The sequence below is a fragment of the Doryrhamphus excisus genome, chromosome 4, assembly GCF_030265055.1.
Source record: "Doryrhamphus excisus isolate RoL2022-K1 chromosome 4, RoL_Dexc_1.0, whole genome shotgun sequence".
NCBI classification, from domain to species: Eukaryota; Metazoa; Chordata; class Actinopteri; order Syngnathiformes; family Syngnathidae; genus Doryrhamphus; species Doryrhamphus excisus.
Window position 1 is genome coordinate 7,885,042 of NC_080469.1, and position 19,176 is coordinate 7,904,217.

Genomic DNA, 19,176 nt, shown 5'->3' on the forward strand with positions numbered 1-19,176 from the left:
ACCATAAAAAACAGCATTAAACAAATGTAATTGGAAAATGCTGCAAATGCTAAAAACACACACAAAACAAACTCGAAGTTTGCCAGGTTACTATGGGCACCGGACCTGAGGGACATAATATTTTACAATATTCCAGGGAAAACAATTTATGTAGCTAATGTTAACGTTAAAATGAGTCCAATAAGTGTTTAACACAAATATACGTACCTTTCATTCCGCTGCTTCTAGAGTCAGCTAACTTTCTTCTGGGAATCTTTCAGGTCTGGCTGCCACAGGATTCTGGCAAACGTCTGTTTTCTTATGCAGTTGTTTTGGGGGTTTGTGTCTGCTTTGGGGCGAAAATACAAAGTATTGATATGTCCTACCCCCCTACCCCCCCCCCCCCCAAACCCTTTTGCTTGCTTGATGTTGATGTTCACCTCTGATTTTGGATCAACATTTGCAATTAAAGTGAGCCTCAAGCTCCAGAAACCTCTATCCTCAACTGCCATTGCTCACTTGAGATGGACACTAACAAGCTCAATGCTAAATGTACAATCAGGGTTAAAGCTAACTATGCCTCACACACTTATGTAACGCATTTCAAGTAATATATATAGGTACTTAATATGAATGATTGATAATGTATGATGGATGAACAGATGGAATCAAGGTATAGCCAAAGGAACAAAGGACATTGAAATGGTTAACAAAAAAAAAACATTATCGGGGACGCATAAAGACAGAAACATATGAAAATATATATATATATATATATATATATATATATATATATATATATATATATATATATATATATATATATATATATATATATATATATATATATATATATATATATATATATATATATATATATATGTAGGCTGTTTTAACAGTGGTAAGTGTAAACTGTCCATTTTATCTGTTTTATATTGCCAATTTGAGGCAAATTAGATGTGTTTTCTGCAGAAAATGTATTTCTGCATTTTTGGAGGGAAAGAAAATCTTTTATGGTGTTGTGTGTTTCAGGTGGATTACATCTGTGTCAGTCTTTTGGATGTTGCTGCTTGTTTTCCCCTGTCAGCCGTAAATAGATTTACAGCTGTTGCATTCATTTGTAAATGCAAAGTAAAGTGTCCTTGCCATCACATTTTTCATTTTCTTCAGTCAGCGAGCCAGTGTGAGGACAAGAGGCTTCTTAAAAGTCTGAAAAAAGTTTCAGAAGAACATTTCTCATGGATGCCAACCTTTGCAGGTCGCCACTAAGAAGGTGACAGACTGAGGAGAGTGATAGGTTGCCATGGCGCACAGTGCCATACAGGCATGGGTGGAGCGTGAGGAATGGGAAGGTGGAGGTTTGGGAGGGGTTTAGTATTCAAGGATGTGGATGGTGGACTGAGCGGTGGGGATTGGTTTGGGCGGGGGACGGTGATTGGGGGGCCATGGTGACCAAGTAGACAGAGGAGAGAGAAAGGCGTGAGTCGTGAAGTGCCCACGATCATCGGGATGAGCACGTGAAGGAGGCTCCCTGTTTCCTGTCGGCTCGTGAAGATTCCTCAGTGGTGAATGCACGTGTTGCTTCCTATTAACGTGGGTACGGATGTAACAACCACAGTAAGACTTGGGTGAGTACGATTTATATATTTCATTCTTTTTTCTTTTTTTTTTTTTTAAAGTCTCATAGTGGTGAGTTCCTTTGCTTTTTCAATGTTTCAATCAATCGATGCGTTCGCAACGAGCCATAATGACCAGTTAAAGGAATGTTTTGATAGCATCACTTAAGAAAGAATTCCCTACAAATAAAACTCCACTCTAATATTTAACCTTGGCTACAAAGTATGTGTACATTTGGCCAGAACATTAGATATATAACGCCATACGATCATTTCTCTTCCTACAGAGTCCTTTTGTAGACTTTGAGACTGATAATGGGTTCACCATTAGGTATACTTACATCGTCACACAATAGAAAGAGCATCAAATGTATGAAAAATACATTATGTACATTATGGCCACTTGTATGTGATGCACTTTGATGATGAAAAATATTCATTTACAAAGGTATTGAGTATTTCATACTATTTAGTTTGCAGTTGTAACAAGTGTATTGTACCAAAATTTATGATCATATTTTGGTTACTTAATTAACACTCCAATTTATTATAACCAGTTCTCAATATCATGCAATGCAGCACTACACCAGTCATTTGAAAGTGAGTATTCCCCTATTGTATGCACTCATTGGCAAACAAGATTTGGTGCAACCTCTTAATCAAATGGCATCCAGTGCAATGGGAAATATTGCCTTAGCAAAGATAATAATGCTCAGTTTTGAGAAGCATTAAGTCAAAAAAAATAGTTGCTTTTGGACAAATGTACTCCATTATGTGGGGGTACTTTCTGCCTTGGCCAAAATATTAGAAACACCCCTCACCATGATGCAATGCAGCTGTACACCACTGCAACCTACAACCACAATGAGCATGAGCACAATGAGCAAAACTGAGCATTATTGTATTCATAACGTCAGAATTCTTCATATTGTTAACATATGCAGTCGTAGCCAATGTTGAGTGCACATAATCTGAATGCACTGTGTGAAGGTTGCACAGACATGGTGCTATTCCTGTTGTTTTGAGAGTGAGTTAATGAAGTGGCATTCAGTGTCTTTCAGTAGAAACGATTTTTAATCCCCAAAATGTACTGCATGGATCAGTGCCCACTGAGTTCTAATGATGGGCACGAGTCCCTTGTTCTGTCATTTTGAAGGAGGAGTCTACACTGACTGACACACACACACACACACAGTGGCCACTACTTACGCTGCGTGACGAGGTGGAGATTGCATCTGAGCCAGAGTGGATGTTTACGCTTTTACTTAAAAATAACTGCAGCCACAGAGCGACCATATGTCTCAAAGTGTCCTCAACGTTATTGTGAATTCCAGTTTGAGCTCAGCAGCCGCTACACATCAACATGCGCTTGTATTTCTGCCAGGTTCACAAATTCTGTATTTTCACCATAACATTGTGAGCTTGTAAATTGGCAGACTTTAATTCAAAAACAACACAGGGGATAGTCGATGGTAAATATGATATACCCTAAAGCTCATCACATAAGCGCCATTGCCTTGGATGTGATCTGTAAGGAAATACGTAGAGTATAATGTCTCATCTTTAAGCACATACCAGGACAGATGAAATCAACAGGTCTTTCCTCATGTATCAATAAAATTAATTTTGTTTTTACACATACATATAAAATGTGTACCACAAGAAGTATGTCCTGTTTGCAAAATGTGCATAGTCAAGTCATGTCAAAATGACTTCCTTGAGTTCAGGCATGTTGTATAAAACATTTTATAGCGGTAAGGACTGGTGTACATTATTATGCATACACCGCAAAATGATGGTGAAATGAGCCTCTGTAATGCCTGAGTGCATAAACATGTATATATCACTTTTATAATCCTCGCTAAAGGCAATAAGCGCACACACATTTTTCTAGATGAGTGGGTGGAAGACGCTCTGAGGTGCTGCTTTCCGATGACCGCTGGATGCAAGCTTTGCCACACCTCGAATGAGGCGAGCATGCAGCAGAACTTATCAGCGACGTGGAGTCCATCAAATACTTTAAAGAGCCTTCCGTTCGGTATTGAGCAGAGATTTGCGGCAAAATGTCAGCCAGTGGTTAATAGTGCAACAAGGAGAGGAGGGGGTGGGAGACACAAGGGGAATGCATGATGCTTTCACCTCTCACCATATATATAGATTGTCTGATCACACCAAAATGATTTGAACACATAGAGACCACAGCATTCATTTGTGTGGACATTATACATGATAATACATGGCATGGTGAAGATTGTATTAGCATTACAAATAATTCTAATTCCCTGTCTATGTGCATGAGACTGGGAAGTTTCACTTATAGGATGTTATCTAGATAAGCATAAAAAAAGCAAAGACACTGTTCGGTTCTGACATTGGTTTCTTTAATCTGCAACCGTGCATGGTGTTTTTGTCGATATGAGCAAAATGAAGCTGTAGTCCCCATTGATCTGCCAGCTACTGAGCCTCAAACAATGTCTCTCCCCCCACGGCAATGAAGGATCTGACTCACAGAAACACAGAAAAGGAAAACAATGCAAAATAAATAGACGAAACAAGGACGGGTGCTTTTGTTTTCTGATGGATGTCGCTTTTAATTTCCTCTCTCTTCTCAAAGGTTCTGGATGCTATACACTGCCTGCTGTAGTCACTGCAATTGCTCCAGCAATCAAGACCAAGAATCTGGAATCTGACTACGCACACCGACCACTGACTTCAGTTTTGTCTCTCTGGAGTCTATCACATAAGGGTCATCTGTCCAAAGGCTCCTTTCAAGTGGACACTCATCAGATGGCCTTGTGTCCCTTTTATGACACCAATACCACAAAACATTATAGCACCTTCAACCAGGATTTGAACCCAGGTTTACTGGATTGAAAAGCCTATACACTGACCACAAGCCAGGCTCATTGGACTCTAGCACACAAGGATCATCTGTCCTCCGAGTCCTTCCAACAGGCCTTATGTTCAACCACTCTTCTTCTGACACCAATTATCACAGAACCTTAAACCCAGATTTGAACCCAGGTTTAATGGGTTGAAATAGCTGGAAACTAACCATGAGTCAGATTATTTGTGACCTTATTGCACAGTATTCTTGTGCCCTACGGGTCCTTCCGAGTGGGCATCTCCCTGTCTTTCATATGACACCAATTATCACAGAACTCTGAGAAGTATCACCTCCAACACAGATGATTTGAATCCAGGAGTATTGGGTTGAAAAGCGGTACCGTGCCAAGCACTTTGAGAGTCAGCTGTCGTCACTTACAGGTGTCCCATTCCATCATCCTCATGCCTCACCCATCTCCAGGATCTCTTGCACCAGTTCCAAGGGTCTTCTCCTAGGGAGCGTCCTACTTTTAACATTTGTTTCAGGATTATTTGGAGTACCTTCCAATTCCATGTGACCCAATGTTAATCGGGTTTAAAAGCATGTACAGTGAGCACGACAACCAAAGAATCAGGCTCTTTGACATGGTAATCAGATTGGACACATGGCACGCATGCACGGTAGTAACAGCGTGCTCGGTCACACAAACTCCATTGTCCAGTATCAGGTCCATGTTGCTCACAGGTGTCAGCTATCCCAAGCATCCATCCAACTGGGTCATCCCACGTTTGACATCATTCATCACGGAAATCAAAAATTTTTAGAGTCAATCAAAAATGTGTTTCTATGTTTATTGACAAGAAGTGTGATGTATTTATAGATTGCAGGGAAAAAAGCAGAAAAGCTGACACTTTTCAGATTGGAAAAATGTAAAATATACATTCGCAAGGTATTAACACCATTCATCATATTTCCTTGCTGTGTTTTGACACATTGTCAACATAAAGGTTAATTTAGCAGAGGCACCATCTTTTAAATGATGCCATGAAAGGCTGATTAACAATGCCCTGATATCCCCTTCTACCTGTGGTGGAACCCAGAAAAAGGTGTGCACTTTGGTCTGACACAGCACAGAACAGAGTCCAATATCGCTGTGGTACTGGCACAAGTGAATTGCTTTGCTTCACAATATGACGTTAGCTCCTCTGACTCAAAACTGCTCCAACTGCAGCCAGGTATTGGAACCAGAACTCAGTATTTTCAAGGCTGTTGTTCTGGGCTTGGTGCTTGGCGTTTTCATCGTGTTTGGAGTAGTCGGAAATATTCTTGTTATCCTCTCAGTAGTTTGCCACAGACACCTGCGGACAGTGACTCATTATTTCATTGTTAATCTAGCAGTGGCAGACCTGCTACTCAGCTCCACAGTGCTACCCTTCTCCGCCATATTCGAGATCCTGGATCGGTGGGTGTTTGGAAGGGCTTTTTGCAATGTTTGGGCAGCTGTAGATGTGCTCTGTTGCACCGCCTCCATCATGAGTCTGTGTGTGATCTCTGTGGATCGCTACATTGGGGTCAGTTATCCTCTGCGTTATCCAGCTATAATGACAAAGCGTAGGGCCCTACTGGCTGTCATGCTGCTGTGGGTGCTGTCTGTCACTATATCCATCGGACCTCTCTTTGGCTGGAAAGAGCCGGCGCCGGAGGATGATTCTATTTGCAAGATCACAGAGGAGCCGGGCTATGCCATCTTCTCAGCTGTGGGCTCCTTCTACCTCCCCCTGGCCATCATCCTGTCAATGTACTGTAGGGTGTATGTGGTGGCCCGCAGAGAGAGCCAGGGCCTGAGGGAAGGCCGCAAGACCGAGAAGTCGGATTCAGAGTTTGTTATACTGAGGATCCATAGAGGCAACACAACTGTAAGCGAGGATGAGGCTCTTCGTAACCGCACACATTTTGCTCTTCGATTGCTCAAGTTCTCTCGGGAGAAGAAGGCCGCCAAGACCTTGGGCATAGTCGTGGGCTGCTTCGTACTGTGCTGGTTGCCTTTCTTCCTGGTCCTTCCTATCGGTGAGTGCCAGCTTCTCTGACTTTTTGTCTGTTTCTTAAGGTGTATTCACTTATATCAGGGGTCTCAAACTCAATTCACTTGGGGGCCACTGGAGCTCGGGTCTGAGTGAGACTGGGCCGCATCAGGTTTTCCAAAAAAAAAAAAACGCAAAATAAAATGAAACATAAATAAACAAATCAAGAAGAAAGAAAATCAACCAATCAGTAATAAATAAATAAACATAATAATAATAATAATAAAACGACAAATAATAAAAACTTAAGAAACCACATATAGTTGGTGGGTAGACAAATAATTTTTTTTCAGATTAAAATTAACAAAGCATTATTAGAGCCCTGTAGACATGACAAAACACGACTATAGTCACATTTATACTTTTTTTATTTACAACATATTGCACAACTTCAGGGTCTTGAGACACATGCTAACTCGCAAACTAGAGAGCTAGCGACCTAAACGGTAGCCTTCAAGTTATTTGCTTTAAACTTAAATAGCCAAAAACTTACCACTTCCACACGGATAGGGAGGATAACTATTAACAGTTATTTAACCTTTAACATGAACATTAATCAAACGTAATAACATTAAACTTTCATATCAAGGCAGTTGCCTCAAATTAGTGTCCTGCGGGGCACATTTGGCCCGCGGGCCGCGTGTTGGAGACCCCTGAAATTTGTTTTGTGTTGTATATTCATCTGCTGTATCCACCAACTTGATGTACAATTAAGTACACCTGCATATAATACCTGCAATAACATTCAAGTGAGTTGAGGGCCAAACAAGCCATCATGTTAGTATGACTAATTTGATCTGGCTATCATGATACAGTTGCTTTTGAGTCCTGTAGGTGGCAATAATGTGCATTATAAACATGCATTGCCAACTTCCCCATACAGCAGCTGTAGCAGGTGGGTTCCTGCTCCCATACAGTTTGGCTTGTATATTTGCAAGGGAACATGCAACGATCAATTGTTGAACTCCCCTTGTTATGTGTTGCTCTATTTCACAAGTTGTAGTTAGTAGTATGTTCATGCAATTTGCATGTTATTGGCATATATTGACATTCAGGTTGTGTTCTGAATACACAATGAGAAAGAAAAACATGTTGCAGATGTTTTGCCAATGCAAACACAAAGGCCTTCTGCTGGCCTTTATGGAGCGCCTTCGTCCGTTCACAGGAAATCTTTGGGATTAGCATCGGAATCTGATGTTTCCTGGAGAACAAGTACATACAGCACATTAAAACAAATTAAATTGTAATCTTCAGATTTGAGAAAGGCATTCTTTTGGAAAATCTTGACATCAACTTCATATAAACTTTACTAGATCATATCATATTCAAGATAGCTGGCCAGACATATTGGAAATTCCCACATGGAACTTGCAACATCCTGCACAAATGAATAAATTCAACCTTCTGTTCATTATTACTTGCTATTGACCACACATGCAAGTTTTTTTTCTCATGTAGTGAATAATAGGTCCAGCATACACCCTAGTGAGGATAAGCGGCATAGAAAAAGGACTAACAACTAGGTTCATACTCGGGTTGGCCGATATTTTTTACATACAGGTATAGATTGATGACTGCGGATGCTGTCGTCATGAGGAGAAGTAACATCTGTGTGGGGAAGTATTTACTCGGTAGACCGCTCAATCGTGGCACCAGCTCATTCTAGACCTGAACAATCCCTGCCCGACCTAAACAAGTTGCAATGGCAATAAACTCCGGTGAATGGAAGCTAGCAGGGGTTAATTTTGTGGTCGCATGTGCGCTTTTCGGATTCGATGAGTATATTTTCACTACATTGTGTTTTCCAGCTGTAATGTAATGAACGTTTTACAATATCTGATGATGACGTGTAGGCTCTGAGAAGTGTGTTTATCTTTTAAAACAAGCTCGTCTTACCAGTAAATACACATTCTTCACACGCACAGAACACACTTCTGTGACAGTTCTTTCAAAATAGGAGCGGCATTTGCTCCATGTCTGCCTAAACAAAATAAGAGCGTCAGTTGGAATTGCATGGGTGACTACATCTGCCTTAATTACAAATGCAGGAATTACAGTTTGTTGAAGATCTTGAGCAGAGGCTGACATCCCGTTAGAAAAGTTAGCTAGTGTGTTTTATATCGTTTATATCCTCATATTGTGATACATCCCAAAAATATCACCCAACCCCAGTATATACAGTACACTTCAATTATATCCCTGGCAGAATGATGTCAAATAAAACCCATTCAGCATCTTCAGTAGCATCTTTTGGTTTATAAATGTTTCGAATTGGCCAGGTAAACACATCATAAATAGGCTTTACAAATTTTTGATATAGCTTACAGCCTGCAGTGTTCACCTGTTCGCCTGTAAACAACAGCACAAACATCAGCCTCTCTCACACAGTGAATAAAGTGTCAATCCGCCGTCCTCTGACCCTTGGGTCTGTATCTCATTTAATCACAGTGCCATCTAAGGAATAGACAGACACGGCCGTCACACCTTTGTCAGACGTTATGATGTTCTCTTCAAATACACCCAACCGGATGAAGACAAGACTGATGGAAAATGACACAGACCACCAACCATGCATGACACTTTCAGTGGTGTGACCAAATGAAAAGAAAGATTTGCAAATTAATTAATGAAGGAACAGGATGATTGATGTAAACTATTATGGGCGGCCAAACGTTCTGACAAAGGCTATGAATCATGTGCAGAGCAATTATGAGACATTTTGGGCTTATTGGACCTCACTTCTCACCACAGTTATTCATGAATATATTTAAAAAAGCTCCATCCTTGGGTGCAATTTTCAAGATGCTTGAAGGTGCCCGCATTTCTGTTATCCACAAGCATAAACAACATGGGAATGTCCAGCCATCATACCGCTCAGGATGGGGACAGGTTCTGTACTTTAGAGATGAACACACATAAACCGACAAGGTTTAAAAGGCCACTTTACCAAAAAAGAAGCCATTAATCCAAAAGCAACATATACAGTACAAGACAAATTAGACAGTTTGCAAACATACACAAGGACAAAGACCCGAATAACTAAAGTGAAACTGGTTATAATCACCATTGTTGCAATTGGAAGAAAAATGAGCCCTATTGTAAACCTGGGAAAACCATCCTAACTGTGAAGTATGGGGCTGTTTGGCTGCAGGAGGACCTGTGCACTTGATAAAATGGATTGCATCATGAAGAAAGAACATAATGTTGAAATATTGAATCAACATCATCAGTCAGGAAGTTGAAGCTTGGCCGTATATGGGTCTTCCAAATGGATGAATGAATGACAAGGCGTGTGTGAGCAAGGCAGTTCTGTCGGTATCCAACCTAGTGCTCATGGTGGCTAATCCAGTGCAGTCCTTTCTGGCTTGTTCTGACGCACCGGCTAAGGTGAGGCTTATGTGCTATCTGCTATCTTAAAATAGTAGTATAAGGGCTCATTTCATGGCTAAATAAACAGCGATTGCTGCTCGCTGGTCTTTTATTTAGCAGTGTGCATAGAGCTGTCCGTGCCACTTAGTTATTACAACACAATATTAGTGAATGTTATTATTGTGTTATTGTTGCGAATATGTTACTTTATTGGCATTGCTGTGAGTTCATGGCTGCATATGTTTGAATGTTTGTTCTTGGAACGTGTTTTGGTCTTGACGTCACAGTCAAGATGGCGTCGGTTTAGAAATCACCACTTCCTTTCACTCCTATTTTATAGTTGTTTATCTGTGACAGCAGGATAAACAACTGCAGGATACATTTTTGTTAAAAACATTTTCTTTTCTTTTTTTCAAACATTTTTGGTGTCATGAGCACAATGCTATCATTTACTAAGGAACTGTATTTAAATTTTAAAGAAATTAATGAAATACTGAGGAAGAAATAGTAAGTGTCTTTTTACATAGTGTTTGCAAAATTATAGTTTCAACTGTATCTGTCTATATAATGCAGTGCTTCTCAATTATTTTCTGTCATGCCTCTGCCCAAGGGACAACATTTGAAATACAAGAGAAACTGATAATATCTATTCATTTATCTGTACTGTGCAGACTGAACTTGAAACTGAAACCAGGGAAATGCAACAAAATGGAGCCATACAAGTGTATTCAAGAGTCAAATTGCATGTTGAGTATTTCTACATGTTGGCAGGGCTACACGAAAATGAAATCCTCTTGAATCCCCCCTGACAGTTTCCCGCGTTTCACCCCAGGGGACCCCCCCACTAGTTCAGAAGCCCTAATTTAATGACACCTTTTGGAGGCTTTTCTTTCTGAGATGTCCAACATACAGTGTAAAAAATCTATTACCTTCGGGGACAACATTTTATTTTCAATTACTGACAATGACAGCCATAATAGGACATTATTATCTACTATATTAGTGGAAATCATGGATACAGCTTTTGAATTGGATTGTTCTGCTGTACCGAATGGTTCGATGAGAATAATCATGTGTCCTGTTGGGCCTTGCTCATCTCTCAAGGATAGTAAGAAAACATAGCAAGCCGTCTATTCATAATTTCAAGAGCAACTTGTGTCCAGACAACTGTGATGCTCTTCTCAAAGGTCCTTTTCACACCGGAATGTAAGGTGCCAATCCCATCATTGTGGTGCACTGCCACTTTACAGCACAATGCACACAAGTGAACCACTTAAAATAATATATGTTGTTTTGTTCAACTTGTGTCAATTTGTGTTGAAATTGAACATGGCAACAATTGGCTTCAGATTCATTATCACAAAAGTGAAATAGAAATGAAACTTTGGTACAGTAACTACCCAGAAAGGTGCTCATTATTGGCCCTTTGTTTTGTGTTGTGGACTACTATAGAGCAGCTACACACGATAACCCGCACAGAAAGCTTTCTAGATCTTCCAGATTCTGCACCTCTTTCTGCAGCGTTTTCTATAGATTTCCTGCTCCTCACCCAAACCCTCTGTTTAATGTATTCCACCAACAGCCCGCCTCCAGTTACACACATTCTGCTGTGATTGGTCACACTACCAAGCGCTGCAGAGGACTTCCGGATATGAAGGTCCGCGTTTACTAGTGCAGGCAATCTGTAGGCCATATATAGGCCATATAAGGAAGTTCGGTGATAGAACAAACGAGAGCATGCAGAGCCGTCTAACACCTCTTTCAGGGCTCATTTGCAAATACGCAAACATCTTTATCTGACACTTTGGCATCTTTTAACACGAGAACAAACAAAAAGTCAGGATATCGAAGTGAGGAACGTACTGAAAATAAGCAGTTGAACCCTGTCACAGGACACAGGTGGGAGACAAGTCGCTGATTGTCTGACGCATGAGGAAACAATAGGTCAGGCCCAATGAGACACAGGTGTGACGAATCACATGACAGGATGGAAGAAAAGGCACCTAAAATGGAAAACACACTGTCTTTACACCAGTTAGAAACTAATCCATGAATGAGCCAATCCATGAATGAGCCAAGCGTGAGTCTGAAAGACAGAAAATAGGTATTCAACTGTCAACAACACAGCATGTTATCTTCTTCCAGCGAAGAAAATGTAGGGGGAGGAAACAAAAGCAGATAGTCAAAGGCCTGTACTCAACAAATGTAAATCTTCTTCTGTATTATGGAGTGTTTGGATGAGTTAAAAAAGATTAAAACGAAAACAGTGCTGAGTACTCATGCAAGGACTCATTCATTCATTTATTCATTCATTTTCTACCGCTTATCCTCACAAGGGTCGCAAGGGTGCTGGTGCCTATCCCAGCTGTCTTCGGGCGAGAGGCGGGGTACACCCTGGAAAAAAAATAAAATATGAGAAAACAGCAATCGATTTGAAAGACTCTTCTGTGGGCCAATGGGGATGCTTGTTACGAGTATGGTGCATTAAAGTATTAAGTCTCAGAAAATACATCTACACTCTAAACATCTGAATTCAACTTCAGTTACGAGGTGTCTTTGAACGCAACCCATCATGGCTCATAATAACAAGTGATTAAAATGTCCTTCACTTGTTATCTTTTAGTATGATTTCAATTTGAGGTTCATTTGGAGATGTTAATATATACATAAAAACATATATATATACTGTATATATATATACATACAGTACATACATGTAAAATGGGGCAAATGGTGATTAATCTTGATTAATTAATTTTGTACCGCTTATCCTCACGAGGGTCCCGGGGGTGCTGGAGCCTATCCCAGCTGTCTTCGGGCAAGAGGCGGGGTACACCCTGGACTAGTCGCCAGCCAATCACAGGGCACATATAGACAAACAACCATTCACACTCACATTCATACCTATGGACAATTTGGAGTCGCCAATTAACCTAGCATGTTCAGAAAACCCACACATGCACGGGGACAACATGCAAACTCCACACAGAGATGGGTGAGGGTGGAATTGAACTCGGTTCTTCTAGCTGTGAGGCCTGCGCACTAACCACTCGGTATAGTTCTGCAAATTAATATTTAATATTTCATTTTATTCCAATAAGTGAGCAAATGTAGCGAAGGCCTTTTCCCTCGACTGAAAATCTGTATTGCTTATAGAGAATTTTATCAGGGAATGCAAGCGGACCATCGTAGTGCCCGAATTATTCTTGCACCAAGGTCCACCTGGTTCTCAATAAATGATGACACCATCTCCGAATAAGTTACACAGTCAAACTGCAATTCTTCTTAGAAAGACCGATACAAGTATTAGGTATGATGCTGTGACAATGGATCAATTCCATCAAGAATAGCTTCCTGTTATTTGTTAAATGTAATAGTCAACAGTAAAATATGTACTACAACGTCTATGCATATGTAGAGTGGAATGAAATGACTTTCTGCTGAAGGTAGTGGGGGTTTATTGCACATACAGACTTTGATGAATGTTTATTACACTTCAGTCAGTATATGGGTGTGGAGGCTGTGTACTTTATTGCACCACAGTCGGAAAAGCCAGTTGATGTTAGGGAGCAGGAAGTATAAAAATGTGCCTTTAATGAGTCCCTCACATGATTCATCAACTTTGCTTAAATATGTTATACTGTATATTGTTTGTAATTATGTTCCACATTGTTCGATTTTTTTTAAAGATGTAATCATGGTAACACCTCTCAGCTAAAGCAGAGCTAAAGCACTTTGTTTAGATGGTCGACTTGGTTTGGGGGGAGTTGGGAAGGGGATACAAAACAAACAAAACAATCAAACATAGCCAACTAATACAAAAAAAGCAAAGGCAACCAACACAAAAGAAGTTTTAAATGAGACACCAAGCACCCAATTAGACCAAGCAAAAGTGAGTAGGTGCTGTGCAACACTACTGTTGTTCCTGCATACACATCTAGCAGTCACTAAGCCATACTGAGACAGAGCGAAAACTATCTCGGAGCAGCATTAAATGCCTCAAAGACTACGACAAACGCATCGAAGGTAACTCACTAAAAAAAAAAGTAGCAGCGTGAGCATCGAACACGTGGCACAACGAGCATAACAGGTCATAGGAAAAAAAAACACACAGGCAAAACAAAGCATAACAAAACGGTAGTGGCACGCTTCGCCACACTCCTCCACAGTTCAACCAGGGCAGAAGCTGACATGCCATGCCAGTAAAGGGAGCAAACCGACCCTTTCACAGAACAGGATAATTAGCACAGCTGTCCACCGTGGTTGCTAGTGGTGTGTTTATGGGAGCGTTGGCCGTAGGACATTTGCCCTTTTAAGTGTCACACTGAAAATAAGTAACCCAAATTCACCCCATTACAATAGGAAATCTGTACATTTATCATAAAGGTACAGTAAATCTTTTTTTTAACATTCTCCTTCAACCCGAACATATTGTTCCAGAGTCAAAGATCAAGTGTGATTGACTGGTTGCACACATTTTGACATCCTTTATGACTCTTTTCACTCTCTTTTCCAAAAAGGCAACTATCGAGTACAGACAATAATGGAACTGCTGTTTTCTTTTTTGGCCCAGCTGGGGATGATAAAATGATGGGACTATACTATGAGACAAAGTTATTTGCTCCCAAGCTGTACCCCCCGCACCCCCCTTCTTTCCATCTTTTTCTGTATCCCAATCTCATTTTTCACAAGCCACCATTTGACATGTTCAGCAGGCCGTCCAATAAAGCTTTTCACAAGGAAGCCTCTCCCCCAAGACCTCCATAGCTGAGGACGGATGGACAGACCGGCCTGATAGATACAGGGCTCTTTCTCATGGCCAATTCTCATGGATGTTTCCCAACTGAAACTGGATATAATCATTAAAAGAGACTTTGACATTGTTTACCTTATGTTTGCATTTAAAAATAAATAAAATGTTTCAGAAAATTTGGGAAATTTCCACCACTCTTCCCACTCATGCACTAAAATACTTTTTAGTCATTTAATGGGCCCATGAACAACACATTGTAGGAAAAATAAATAAAATATGAGAAAACAGCAATCGATTTGAAAGACTCTTCTGTGGGCCAATGGGGATGCTTGTTACGAGTATGGTGTCGTCAGACTTGTTTTCATTGGTTGTTGGGCTACACTCAACTTGTTGTGCAGACTTGAACTTTCTGGAACTTGACGGAATTTTTTTTTTGTAAATGTGAATTAAAGTATTAAGTCTCAGAAAATACATCTACACTCTAAACATCTGAATTCAACTTCAGTAACAAGGTGTCTTTGAACCCATTATAGCTCATAATAACAAGTGATTAAAATGTCCTTCTGCTATTAAAATGACATTTTCAGACTTGTTATGTTTTAGTATGATTTCAGTTTGAGGTTCATTTGGAGATGTTAATATATATATATATATATATATATATATATATATATATATATATATATATATATACAGTACATACATGTAAAATGGGACAAACGGTGATTAATCTTGATTAATTAATTTCAAAACTGTGATTAATTAAATTAAACGATTTTAGTAATTCATTCATTTTCTACCGCTAATCCTCACAAGGGGGTGCTGGAGCCTATCCTAGCTGTCTTCGGGCGAGAAGCGGGGTACACCCAGGACTGGTTGCCAGCCAATCACAGGGCACATATAGACAAACAACCATTCACACTCACATTCATACCTATGGACAATTTGGAGTTGCCAATTAACCTAGCATGTTTTTGGAATGTGGGAGGAAACCGGAGTACCCGGAGAAAACCCACGCATGCACGGGGAGAACATGCATTAAACGATTTTGTCACTTATAAAATTGCCATGACCCCAATATAAAACTTACATTTTAATGGTCTAATAGTAATATTTCAAGGTATCCATAAGACATTATTAGAAAAGAACATGAAAATCTCTGTAAAATGTTTGCTGATGCTGTAACTGTGTTCCTCCAGGATCCATCTTCCCTGCATACAGACCACCAGACACAGTCTTCAAGATCACCTTCTGGTTGGGCTACTTCAACAGCTGCATCAACCCCATCATCTACCCATGCTCCAACCAGGAGTTTAAGAAGGCTTTCCAGAGTTTACTGGGAGTTAAATGTCTGAGAGTCGCCCCCAGACCGCATCATCATCATCATCATCATCTGGGTGCAGGCCAGAGTCAAATACAAGGCCACAACCAGCCCCTGACTCTGAACCTTGTCGATGGGGGGGCATCCTGTCGGCTAAGTCCCTCCTCCCCCCTTGCCCTGTCCAGAACCCCGTCCTCCCGGGACAGTAGGGATTGGAGAGTTTTCTCAGATGGTCCCACCGGTGGAAACGGAGCAGCAGAGACGAGCAGAAAAGTGGTCAAACTGTGCAGTAAAAGTGTCCGACGGACTTGCTGCTGCATCCGCAGTGGACGGAGTCCCCCACAGGAGGCAAACTGTGCCCAGACCCCTCCAGTCCTTCCAACTATTAAAATCCATCAACTGTCCTTGTCAGAGAAAGGGGAGTCTGTGTAAGCTCTGTAGTCCATCAGTCAGCAGTTTAAAAGTGAAAACATAACAGTCGATATACGTGATCCCTTGGAGACTTGATGCTTGATGGTCCGGCTTGGAGGATGTGTCAGCAAAAGTTACTGAGGTCAAGAAGGCATCATGTTTAGATACAGTATTGGGGCCATTCCACAGAATCAGTACCATTTGCTTGTTGTAACATTCTCATAATAAACTTTTTTCCACTCAAAAAGTCTATTGGTCCATCTCAGGCAACTTTATTTAATTGTTGTTTACATTTCTTAAGCTGAAGAAAACTCATATTCTTATGACTTACTGTAATAAAACTTACTGCTGAGGTACAATTTGATTAAATCCCAGATCATACAGCTCCAATTTAAATGACTTGGTGTCTTTGAATGCAACTCTTCATGGCTCTTAATAACATGGTTAAAGTGTGATGCAAATGCTGTGGTACTATTCAGGAGACCATAGTATTAAGCTTGTTTTATGGTCCGTGCGGACAAATGACGTCATTTTCACACACCCCTGGAGTAGCTGCTTGCATGTGGAAAATTTCCGACTCACGCAACTCCACAATTTTCTAACGATGCGGATGGAGACGCAGAAAAAAATGTTCAGCTCATTTGGAAGTGTAAGTACATCCAAATATATAATTGTTCATAAGTGTTCATTTATCGTTTTGTTCAAAAAGGACAGTAAAAATGGACATATTTCATACATGGCTGCAAATTGTGATTAATTATGTTTAATTCATTTAAAAACGGATTAATTTCATCCAAATTTTTAATTGGGTCGTCAAATTATTACAAATTAAACAGCATGGGGAAACAGAGAGGTGTGGCTTAATATAATTACGGAAAACATTTTAATGTAATTAATTCAATAATTAGTTACCGCCATTAAGGAACAGCACTAATTTTTTTATCATTTGTCAGCCCAAGCATTTGTACATTTTATTTCCTCCTGCAGACCCACAGATGTAGTGTATGAGTCCTATTATGCTCTACTATTTAATTGCACGATGAATAATGCAGGTCAGTGTTGCTTGCATACTTATATGTCCCATGACAGTAAACTGGGATTTGCCCAGCAAGAGACTCACGAGGACGTGTGGTCTCCATCCCCTTGGTATGAAAAACTAAAAATATAACCCATCCAAACGTGAAATCTACATCTCCGCATCTTCCCACAAATCCATTCGCCTCCTTGGCTGCGTGGGCCAGATGGAGGTCTTAATATACTTCTGTGGAATTTGAGTTGACCTTGCGGTTGCTGACCTCAATCCTGCCTCCTTAAAACCCCAGCAGACTTAGATGCACGTTGTTTGTGGATGTTGATGTTCATAGCTGGAGCATGGATTTATTCCATCAGGGCATTTCTTCTGTGGTGGAGTATGAGGCCGTCTGCATTGTCACGCCAGTGTCGCCTTCCGCACAATAAGTTTGCTGGAACAAGCTCAAGCCGACAGCTTTCTCACCAGGGAGCAACCAGAGTGCTTGTCGCTGGCTGGCACGTCCGCCATCTTTGCACAGATGCCGTTAGGAGAGGCACTAACAGCGGTCATAAAGCACGGATGATACCGTTGACCTAATTCTCACCTCCATTTATTGTCTCCTGCAATAGGACAATGTAGCCTGCCGGCAAATACCTGTGTCGTGATATGGCAATTTCCATACAAGGTAGCCGGTAATAAATACTATGATTAGACTTGGTGCTCTGCAAGAGTCACATGTGGACTACAGAGCAGGGTCGTCATGTTGTGATTAAAGGTATTTAATGCCATTAGGAGCTAAGAATTGATTGTAGCTCTTAATTAAGAATGTGACAATGGCTGATCAATACTGGAAGATATTCTAAGACTTGGTACCTGAGATATTTTAAGTTTTTTTATGTAGATGATTCTAAATATGCCATCTGTGTTCGGATATACATATATATATATATTATTGCCTTTTTGATGCATACAATGGTTTCCTACATGCATCTAGCATCAAATGATAATGGACACACATGTAGCCAATCACAGAATAACTAATGCAATGGCTCCTTGTAAGAGGTTAATTATAATGAACACATTTTATAATAGAAGTACTGTAAATATGTATTGTAGTCTCTGTATGCTGTTGCCATGGATCCCGATGAGGAGTCCAGCCTGGAGGAGACAAAGGCATGGATGAGCTTTTCCGCATCCGCCAGGGTGAGTAGTGGCCAAGTTTTGTGATGTTCGTCAAGTAGTAGTAGTAGAAGGACGTCTTCTACCACTTGACTACTTCTACCACATAACGCATACTGAGATTCCACTGTACCAAGAATCAGACACCAAACAGACAAACGTAAAAGATATCTAAAATATGGTCTCCCCCTTTCCTTGGAAGTATGTCCACAAGATTTTAAAGTCCATCTGTGTCAATATTTGTCCTTTCACCCAGGTTAACAATTTGTGAGGTCAGAGATCACTGATCTTTGAACTCGCTTTCTGCTCTAGTTCATGCCAAAGGTGTTTTATGGGTTGAGGTCAGGGCTTGCAAGTTCTTCCACACTAAAGTAATCCAAGCATGACATTTGTGGATGCGGCTTTATGCACTAGCGAACAGAACAGGGCCTATCCTTAGCACAATAATAGCCCCATGGTTAATTCAGAGATGTGTCCCGATACTTTTGTGCCTATATTGTTTCTATTTCGGCGTACTGCCGATCACTGTCTGTGACTCATGGAGCTTGGTGCAGGTCCCAGGGGGGATCAGCTTTCTGACGTCTTCCTGAGGCTTTTTCTGTCCTTGCAGAGCTCTCATCAGTGGGTG

The 19,176-nt window shown here is 40.6% G+C and overlaps 1 protein-coding gene across 1 annotated transcript; it reads left to right on the forward strand.

Annotated features, from left to right (window-relative positions):
* The first annotated feature begins 1,435 nt into the window (after positions 1-1,435).
* Positions 1,436-16,607, forward strand: adra1aa (adrenoceptor alpha 1Aa). The gene is made up of 3 exons (XM_058071802.1): positions 1,436-1,607; positions 4,210-6,489; positions 15,825-16,607. The coding sequence occupies exons 2-3, from the start codon at positions 5,613-5,615 to the stop codon at positions 16,376-16,378; spliced, it is 1,431 nt and encodes a 476-aa protein (XP_057927785.1). The 5' UTR covers positions 1,436-1,607; positions 4,210-5,612; the 3' UTR covers positions 16,379-16,607.
* Positions 16,608-19,176: the final 2,569 nt, after the last annotated feature.